At 37.7% G+C, this 11,074-nt stretch overlaps 1 protein-coding gene across 1 annotated transcript; it reads left to right on the top strand.

The window, feature by feature from the left end:
* The first annotated feature begins 5,699 nt into the window (after positions 1-5,699).
* On the top strand, positions 5,700-6,326 carry LOC129925980 (5-hydroxytryptamine receptor 3A-like). The gene has a single exon (XM_056027589.1). The coding sequence runs from the start codon at positions 5,700-5,702 to the stop codon at positions 6,324-6,326; it is 627 nt and encodes a 208-aa protein (XP_055883564.1).
* Positions 6,327-11,074: the final 4,748 nt, after the last annotated feature.

Genomic DNA, 11,074 nt, shown 5'->3' with positions numbered 1-11,074 from the left:
AGTATTTAAGGACTTGAATATTCAGTTTCAAAAGAGAGAGAGAGAGAGACAAATAGAGTAAAAGAATTGAAATTAAAATGGATTGTAGATTTATGTAGTATGAATATTATTTAAGTGATTCCAAGTTCCAGAATAATCTTTGTATTTACTTAGTAGTATCTTCGGCATCAGAATATTGTGTTAATTTTGTTCTGGAATAAGCGCCTTAAGTGACGAAAGGTCTGAATATGGTGTGATCCCATGTACAAGGAACACAATTTTATTACATTTTTACGGCCCCCGATAGGAGAAGAAGACGTTACTAGTTTTCTGTGGTCTGTCTGTCCTTCCGTCCGTCCCGTTTAGATCTCTTAAGCTAGAAAAGATAGTGAAAATCCAACATCGTATTATTTTAGACCATTCAAAATTCTGATGCAAAGATTACTTTTTTTTTCTGAAAGTAAAAAATGTAATTTTTTAAATGAACTATGGAAGTATATTTTTTTTTTAAATGCACCACTTTTACAACTAATCATCCTAATGGTAAAAAACACGGGAGGTTATTAGCAAAGGAGATGGATATGTATTGTTATAACCTTGCCATGCACACCGCCATCCAATTTAGTGCAGAAAGAAGGTGCGCACTATCAGTGACTAGACAGGAAGGAGTGCGCAATCCAGGCTAGTGCAGAAAGAAGGTGCGCACTATCAGTGACTAGATAGGAAGGAGTGCGCAATCCAGGCTAGTGCAGAAAGAAGGTGCGCACTATCAGTGACGAGACAGGAAGGAGTGCGCAATTCAGGCTAGTGCAGAAAGAAGGTGCGCACTATCAGCGACTAGACAGGAAGGATGTTGACATTATTAGAGAGAGAAGAACGATTTCCGCCCAAGTGGACAGCGGATGTAAAGATGCTGTGCTCAAGACTTGTTGTTCTACATGTATTTGTGATGTCCTGTAAATAAACATCTATGTCTCGTTGAGTTTTGCCTCCCTTCAGTTATTAGACTTACATTACTTACTTAGACTTAGGTCCTCCCGCGCCGTTCGGCGCATTGGGCGGCAAGCTGTCTCCATAATGATTCTGTCACTGGCAATGTCTGAAGCCTTCTCCCACCTGGTGTCCACTGTTCTGAGGTCCACCATGAAGGTGTGTCGCCAGGTAATACGAGGACGTCCCTGTTTGCGCTTTCCTCGTTTTGGCTTCCATGTTATCGCAACTCTTGGTATTACGCACACCTTTCAGTTATTACAGTAGTATATTTATAACACATTTTTGCAAACGGTTATAGTTTTTTTATATCAGTAAAACATAATTGAACAACATAATTAATAAGTAATCCTTCATATTATCGCGTGGACCGCGTTCTAATACTATAATCATGGGATTAAAGGAATTTTTACGGAACAGTTAGATCAATTAGATACTATCCATATCAAAAAGATACATTTTAAACAGATTACGCACATTACATTGGAGAAAATACGTAAAAGAATAGATATAACGCACAAGATTATTTTATTCACTTCACAAATATCATTTGCTTTTAGATGTATAAATCTTATTAATTAAGAGTATTTAAATTTAAGCTTGAAGAGGGGGCGGTGGCTGAATGGATTTTGCGCTTGGCTTCTGAACCTGTAATCCTGAGTTCGAATTTTGGTGAAGACTTTGACCCTCGAGAATTTTAGGGCACCCGACCAACTCTAATGGGTGGTTGGTCGTTGTGCTGGCCACATGACACCCTCGTTAATCGTTGGCCAAAGAAACAGATGACCTTAACATCGTCTGCTTTATAGACCGCAAGGTCTTCAATGAAAACTTTTTTCAAGGGGTCAAAAACCTCAATGAAAATATTGCCCGAGAAGGAGGAGTCTAATTACTATAACTATTAGTGATCAAATTATAGTGTTGAACCTTAAACTTTAAAATGCTGTCTCTATGATACAATCTGCTCAGCCCATTAATTTCACCATACAGCTGGTGAGTACATACGAAGCTAAGTACACAATTGCAAATCGACGAATTTAAATGTAAATCATCCAGTTCTTCCTTGTACACAAAGCTGCCGATTGTACACATTTTGTTTGCTGAAGTAATGGGTGTGTTTTATTGCCAACTCATTGAGAAACGAAGCGATATTTTTTTGTTTTTGTTTTTTTATGACGAGCTTTTTTACGAAACATTCGATAGCTTAAAATTATAATGCCGACCAAGAGACGCATGTGTTACAAATGATATACATGAATATGCGAGTAAAAATGTGTATATTTGTACACATGCTCCTTCTTTCCTAGTGCTATTAGAGCATGGAATGGGTTGCTTGAGCCAGCCAGGAAAAACTGTTGGAAGAATTTAAGTCATTTCTTAACATGTATGGCTAGATGGACCTAGAGACACGCGCAGGGCGTAATCATCTTCTTTTTGAAGTAACGTCTGTATTTCATAAGATATATATATATTACAGTGTATTGCATAACCTTTAACTACCAATAAATTAATAATAAACGTTAAAATACAAGAAAAGTAATATTTTTTCTCCACATTGAAAAAGGTGCCGTACGCCGTACCGGTGCGTACCGTCACAAAAAAGCACTGCATATATATGATATATATATATATTCTGTATAAGCGACAGAAAAAATTGAACTATGACCAATTCTTTAGTTTTGATAATTTTCATGATGACATTTGACATTGTTCATATGTATAGCAAAAAGGTGTCTAATTACGCGCTAATCAGAAATGACCTACTGAATAGGTCAGTGGCTGTTCACAAAATTTCACCGGAGCTTGATTGTACCGTAGATCAGCCTTTTGGATTGAATTTCAAGTTATTTCTAATTGATGTTATGGATGTTGATCAGATCAATCAGGTAAATTAATAAATAATAATTAAGAAAAGTAAAGTGCCCCTTTCAGACCTTGTGGTCTATAGGGCAGATGATGTAAAGGTCATCTGTTTTCTGTGGCCTAGTGTTAACGAGAATGTCATGTGGCCAGCACATCAACCAACCGCCTTTAATTTTCCCCCAACTAATGTCAAGTACCCTTTAGAGCTGGGTGGACTTAAAGGCGCCCGAAATTTAAAATCCCAGCATTCACCAGGATTCGAAACCGGAACTCCCAGTTCGTAAGCCAAGCGCTTTACCGCTCAGCCATCGCGCCTACTTATTTACGTACATCTTGGGATGAAATTTTGGATTTTATTAATACAGTTTGTACTATTTGACATAGTCATAATTTTTCTTCAGTGTGCAATGGTTGTTTTTTCCCCCATAATTCCATTTAATTTTAACAAGATAATCATAAAGCTTTTCTTTCTGAGCCCAAAGATTAATGAAGTGTGCAGTATTTCCGTTGCATTGCAGTCCCAGCTGCGACCTAATCTTTTTTGCCACAACCAGTGCAGACATAACCGTTGTCCAGCAACATGAATGCTGTATTCATGTTCAAATACGAAACACTTCATATTTAACCGTACCTTGTTGATGTCTAAGAGCTGAGCCGAAGGTTCTTCGAGCTCTAAGTTTGAAAAAAAACCTGTTTGGTCGTCCAGCCGAACAGTAAAAAAAAACAAACCTGTGGGAACACTTTTCTGTTTGAGAGGGACCCGAGTCAATGCCTATGTAAAACATTGCTGTTTCCAATGCCTTTGGCCCCGACGCATGCTTGGCTGCACATGGCCGAAGGCCGAGGGCACTGGGAGCCACCGTCATTTTCCTTCGTTGTACCAAGCTAGCTGTGTGGGAGCCGCCATTGATGTAACGGTCCCTTTGAGGAACAGCGCATGGATGTGGGACGTGTTCGTGGGGACTTTTTTACAACCCCGCCCGTGCTATGGGTTGACTCTCGTCTACCCGTGGGCATCCCCACGGGAGTCATGTTTTGCTACCTATTTAGCCTAACCACTTCCTCTTATGGCCGTTTCCACGCGGGCGCCACGATGAGGCAGGGCAACGTGCCCGCGTTTAACCGTACCTGTGACTACTGTAGGATCAATTTCCCCTGTTGGTATCAAACAACTGCCTAGACAGATGAACTTACAACAACTGTTAATTCGTACATCCAGTTCTGTGAAAACATGATTGTACCAAAGAGGAACATTGAAACATTCAGTAATAATAGACCCTGGATGACCAACATTAAAAAATTAACATTATGTCGTCATCGAGAATTCATAGAAGTCTATTTATAAAGCGCTGGTTATGAGTGTGTATGTGTTTTTCGTGTGTGAATGTTGTTCGTATGTGCATCTATATTGTTATTGTACAGTAGTTACGCTGAGGTTGTCAATTGTAGTCAAACCGAATTTCCATTTGATTGGATCAATAAAAGTTATCTTATCTTATCTTAAACAAAATAATTAATTACCAGTAATTAATTGACTAATTGGTTAATGTATTTATGTATTTATGTCTTGTATATGGCCAATGAATAAATTTTCAAAAGTTTCAGCTTGATCCGAGAGTAGATGTGGGAGGGTTAGGGAGAAATAACGTGTACACACTTTTTGTAGGACATACAGAAAGACTTGATTTAATCTGTAAAAAAACAACACGGATCCTCCGTATCGACCACTCTGCGTCGCAGCAACACCTGGCCAAATAAAGAAGACATCGTTTCATTTCTAAAAGTCTAACGGCTATTAAGGTCTGCCAGCTCTGTTACGATCTGGCCCCGGGAGCCTTTCTGTTTTTGGGGACTTTGCGATCGCTCTATCTAGCTCAGCACGACAGAAGGGCGCGTTGCACGTGCCCAGGGTTGCTGGTTCATCTGGCTCCCTCTCCTGCCTTTTTTCGTTCTTTATTGAGGGCTTTGGACGTTGGTGACTTCCGTTCGGACTTGCTGATTGAAGCGTAATGTTTATTCAGCTAGTCGGCCATTTTTTTGAGATTTAGAGACCGATTCTTTACTGGGCGACATTAGTGGAGCGGGTGTGCGGACCGTACTTGTGGCCTCCAAGTTACGCAGAAGTCTCCAGGCTTTCGAGGTGTCTCTCAAATCCAGCCCGGCACAGACATTATTCCAGTGGTCCGACCGCACTCGTCGGGCCACCTCGCTATCTTGTCTACATAGACGGTTGTACTCCCTGCGGCAATCCGGGGTACCCTTCTTATACGCTTGTCTAAAGGCCCTCTTCCTGACTAGAACTATTCTATTTAATTGTTCTGACCAGGCGGGTCTACGCCGTATGCCGGGATAGGTTCGGGTGACATGTCTCTTAGCCGCATCCAACACTGCTGCTGTTATTTCGCCGTATAGGTTAGCGAGATTTCTAACAACCGAATGTTCCAATTTGATTAGAGTAACACCATTCGTAGATTCACTAAACTTAGAGACACTTCAAGGCAGAATACTAAAAAGTAAAGAAGCTATAATACATAAAACACTAAACCATAATTTACAAATATAAAAAAAAAACCTAATGAAATACTCTGAAAGACACAAATATAGAGGAACATTTCTTATTCCATGCTCTAGAACAAACTCGTGTCATTAGACAAAGGAATGGGTTGCCTGAATCAGCCTGGAAAACCAACGACTTAGCAGAATTAAGTCTTGATTAACATGCATGACTTGATTGACACATGAAATGCGTAGAAGCTAATTTTCTTCTGTTTTTGAACTAACGTCAGCAATATATAAGATAAAAAGATAACATTATTAATTTACACATTAACTTTTTCTAAGTCTTTTATCTTCTGACTACCAAGCAAATGACCATTATAGCTCACGTGCAGACAGAATGGAACCAGACTGACCTATCCTGGAACAAGACAGACTACGACAACATGGACGCCGTTCTCTTGGAGTCGTCTGCTATTTGGACACCAGCGATATTCGTCATAATAGGAAGCAAAGAATCTCTTTCTTTCCAGCTGAACGACGAGTTGATAGTGACATCAAACGGGAATGTTAAGTCCATGATCCAGCGATATATAACATTTCAATGCCAAATTGATTTCCACAAATATCCTTTCGATACACAAACTTGCAGCTTTGGCTTTTATAAACAGGATCTTTATATTTTCGGTTCAACGCTGAAGGCTAATTGTGAGGTTAATCACGTGCCGGCCAATGACTACTCTATTCAAGGCGAGTGGCAGCTAACGGGCCTCTACTGCCACATGAGGCGTGACGTGAACAATGCGACATACTACTTATACCAGGTGGTGGTCAAACGCCGTTCTGTGTACTACGTCATCACTGTGGTGTTCCCCATGGTTCTGACGTCAGTGATGATCCCGCTGGTGTTTCTGATCCCGACAAAAACCGGAGAGAAGATTTCCTACCTGGTGACCATGTTCACATCCACAGCAATATTTCTAAGCTACATCAGGTAAGGGAGTTTGTGTCAATTAGAGTTTCATTAGTAATATTTCTAAGCTACATCAGGTGAGGGAGTTTGTGTCAATTAGAGTTTCATTAGTAATATTTCTAAGCTACATCAGGTGAGGGAGTTTGTGTCAATTAGAGTTTCATTAGTAATATTTCTAAGCTACATCAGGTGAGGGAGTTTGTGTCAATTAGAGTTTCATTAGTAATATTTCTAAGCTACATCAGGTGAGGGAGTTTGTGTCAATTAGAGTTTCATTAGTAATATTTCTAAGCTATATCAGGTGAGGGAGTTTGTGTTAATTAGAGTTTCATTAGTAATATTTCTAAGCTACATCAGGTGAGTGAGTTTGTGTCAATTAGAGTTTCATTAGTAATATTTCTAAGCTATATCAGGTGAGTGAGTTTGTGTCAATTAGAGTTTCATTAGTAATATTTCTAAGCTATATCAGGTGAGGGAGATTGTGTCAATTTGAGTTTCATTAGTAATATTTCTAAGCTACATCAGGTGAGGGAGTTTGTGTCAATTAGAGTTTCATTAGTAATATTTCTAAGCTACATCAGGTGAGGGAGTTTGTGTCAATTAGAGTTTCATTAGCAATATTTCAAAGCTACATCAGGTGAGGGAGTTTGTGTCAATTAGAGTTTCATTAGTAATATTTCTAAGCTACTTCAGGTGAGGGAGTTTGTGTCAATTAGAGTTTCACTAGCCAGTATTTCTAAGTTACATCAGGTTAGTGAGTTTGTGTCAATTTGAGTTTCACTGGCAATATTTCTAAGCCACCTTTGTTTGGTAAGTTAATACAAAAACAAAATCTAATAAAATACTCAGAGACACAAAGATAAAGGCACATTCCTCGTCCCATATGCTAGGACAAATTTGTACAAATACTCCTTCTTCCCTAGTGCTATTAGAGCATGGAATGGGTTGCCTGAGCTAGCCAGGAAAACCAGTGACTTGGCGGAGTTTAAGTCATTGGTTAATATGCATGACTAAAAGTGGGAAGCGTGGTCGAGAGGCCAAGTGCGCTTGAACTTGGCTAGGCTTGGCTACCTAGAAGGGGGCTCGAGGTTCGACACCCGACTCGGACAAAGTTGTGTTTACTAAGCGCCTAAAGGCAAAACCAACTCCTAGATACCCCCTTCCTCCTCCCCCACTGGTCCACAAATGAGATTGGACTAAAGCGCTCTAAGCATGCTATAACCATGAAAGTAGCGCTATATAAAGACTATAATAATAATAATTCATGACGCGTAGGACGTAATCATCTTCCTTTTTGAAATAACGTCTTTATTATCTCTTCTTAAGAATAAGATAAGATAAGATAAAGACTTTGGTCAATTAGAATTTCTCTAGCAATATAAGTTATGTCAAGTAGGTAAGTAGAGTTTCACTAGCAAAACATTATCTGTCTGTCATGGTGAAATTATTTTAACTCTTTCTCTCCGTAATTATTTACCACATTCTGGTGGTTCAACGCTTGTATCGTCAGTTGGGAGAGAAAGAGTTAATATCCATTGATCATGTTATAAATACCAACGATTGACTATGTTGATTTTTTATTGACCATACTTACATCGTTAGCCGAATTTCTATGTTATTTCGAGATTTCTATTACTGTGAATGTACCCATCGCAGTTATAAATGGATTGTTACTTAATAATTTAACTTTTTTATTTATACTAGGTTAAGACTTGTATGCATAAAAGATCATGTCTTGTAATAACCAAATCATCCTTTTCATCTATTGTTTAGCACCGTGATGCCCAGGAGTCTGACTAACCTCCCCTATTTGAGCATGCTTTTAGTTGAAGTCTTGTGTGAAGGGCTGGTTGCGGTCTTGGCTACGCTCTGGGTTCTCAACAAGTATAGCCTCCACCCAGTGAGTTGAAGATTATAAAATAAAACAATATAAACACATATAACAATTTTCCAGTTTTTTCTATTTTTTTTAAACAGGTTTCACTCCAAATTTGCGTAAAGATGTTTATTGAAACCAATCAATTTAGTCTAGCTTATATTATTTGGGGTAAAGGTGTTTCGTATGCACTCCTCCAATAGATAAACCTCTCCGACTAGCCCACACTCTTTATGCACTTTAAAGCTAAGAACTAGAGCTCGATTCAATTTTTTTTTAAACTCTTTCTCTCGTAATTTATTTTATTGTTCTGGTTGTATTATTTGTTTTGCTCATTTGTATTTCACTATCCTGTTAGGATTTAACTTGAACAACTTTTTTGTTTGTTATCAAAAAATGTTACATTTGTTATTAACTCTTTTTCTCCGAACGGACGATACCAGCGTTGATTCCACCAGAATGTGGTAAATAATTACGGAGAGAAAGAGTTAAATTGTAGGAGAATGCATGCACTTTTTTACACAACACCAATTAAAGTTTATAAATCCAAAAAACAAATTTAGTTTAATGGACGTCAAGTCAACGTTGGCAAAGTCAATTAGGCGAGAAAGGGTTAAACCTGGTCCTCTGGGATTTGAGCTCATGTTAGGTAGCTTAGCCGTTAATACATCTCACCCGTACAACACTGATTTGAAGTAAAATTGTTTTGAAAATCTTATTCTATTTCCCTCTGGCCATTGGGACAGTGGAGGTGAAGGCACTGGATGCCATAGGCAATGAGAAATATTTTTTAAAAAAATCAAAGTTAAAAATTAACTTTCAGAAAAATACATAAAATATTTATATATATATATATTTTAGAAATATTTCAAAGAACTAGAATAGTTTTGGTAAGCATTGTTAAATTATCATTTTCACAGCGTGATATGAAACTATCCTCAAAGATCCACCCTTCGAAAGATGCAGATACTATCCAAAAGGAAACGGATCCTGTGAACTCTCTAAAAACTCGCAGCATCCCGAGCTCCCCAAAGATAGACCTCCAGGGCAGACTGCTGCGTACAGATAGAATTTTGTTTATTGTCTTTGCAAGTGTTCAGTTCGTGTATCTCTTAGGTTTATTCGTGGCTACTGAATGGATTCTGAACTATTGATATTCAGACAGTCATTTATTCTCTTTCTGAATCAGTGCGCATGTCAAGTACAACGGAAGATGAGAGCTAGGCTCAAGTTTTTTTTGTTTTCTTGTTCAGTGCGTCTCCTAATAAATATCCTAAAACTTGGTTGTTTCAATAGCTTTTTCCTGTTCTAATGTAAAAAAAATAAATAAAAGTGCATTGTGTATGTAGAAGTTAAATATCCTTTTCAAATCTAGCTCATGACTATGTATTTTTAAGGGTCTGTGAACACATACATATATACATACATACATACATACATACATATAAACACACACGCACAAAGAGAGAGAAAGTGTAGATCATAGACTTATATATACTATATCTAGACTGGACATGTAGACTTTTTAACACTACAAAAAATGTGATAATTTTTTAGAAAGTTGGATCAAGGCGTTTTTTTAAAGTAGTTAAAAGAAGGAGAGGCTATTTTTTTCAGCCCTAGCCTATGTAACATATAATTTAATTTTTAGATCTAGATCTAGTAATTGAACATCAAAAATAAGAGTATTATTTTGCATTTTTTAGATACATAATCTTCTTTATCAAAAGACTGAATGCAACACTAAATTGTGATTTTTTTTGTGTGTATTTTTGCTATTTTGCAGAGCCGGCCTTAAGCCGCTGCACCTATGCGACCGCAGAGGGCCCCGCAATTTCATGGGACCCGCGCTAATTCTAGGTGTATAAATTATTAAATTAAACCATTTTATAACTTATAACAGATTTACCAGGAGCTCCTGGAAATCTCCTGAAATTACAAAATATACGAAAAGGTCCTGGAAATATCTGGAAATTATTAAAATCTTAAAACTCATACGAATCTCCTTGAAACATTGGGTAATTCTTGCTATTTAGCGTGGTCTATACAGGAAATATAATTTTTATGATATACTGTATGACTTCGCTACACGCAGGGCTCGTAAAGTTCGTGGGATGACTCTATCCTCAGAAATAAAAGAGTGATTTTTCCTTTACTTCTTCTTCTTGTCCAAACTCTTGAGTGAAGAAGAGAATTATATATATATATATATATATATATATATATATATATATATATATATATATATATATATATATATATATATATATATATGTATATATAAGATGATGGACCTAAAATCGTCAAGTAGCTTTAATAACTAGAAATACACTAAAATGCAGACCAGACTTTAAGTTCAAGAAGTTCTGTCACATGTACACACTATTTGAAGCATCTTTCTGTCACAATCAAGCTCCTATCTGTGCAAGCTATGTTGGCTAAGAGTCTACAAGTTTCCTTGAATAAATTTTATTTTCTTGACCTCAGGTTCTCTTCCATCACCATGGCTGCGGATTGCGTCCCCTTTCTCATCTTCCTTTGTGGGTTATCTTCCTTTTTCTCCCCTGGTACATCTTTCTTGGCCATCTCTGCTTCCTGTGTTTCACTCTAGCCCCAGATGTCCTTCTATGCCGATCTATGTTCCAAGCCATGTTCATACTGCTCAACAAGTTCTTCTTCTATATGCTCAACATCTTTTTTTTGTGTTTTTGTGTGTGTCTTTTATGACTTGGACTTTTATTACCAATAACTATTTCGCCAAGGTGTTCCTTCTTTGCAGCTCCAATTAGCCGTAGAAAATTTTCATTTCTCTGTTTCTCTCCGAGGTTAATGTCGTCTCAGCTGATAGCGGAATGTACTTGTTGGGATAAGTGATTTTCATCATGATCATGATTATG

Source organism: Biomphalaria glabrata, chromosome 4 (genome assembly GCF_947242115.1).
Source record: "Biomphalaria glabrata chromosome 4, xgBioGlab47.1, whole genome shotgun sequence".
Taxonomy (NCBI): domain Eukaryota; kingdom Metazoa; phylum Mollusca; class Gastropoda; family Planorbidae; genus Biomphalaria; species Biomphalaria glabrata.
The sequence above is the reverse complement of the archived record's forward strand: the minus strand, read 5'-3'. Positions and strand labels throughout refer to the sequence as shown.

Coding starts and splice junctions, on each gene's coding strand:
- LOC129925980 (XM_056027589.1), top strand. CDS start 5,700: ATGACCATTATAGCTCACGTGCAGACAGAATGGAACCAGACTGACCTA.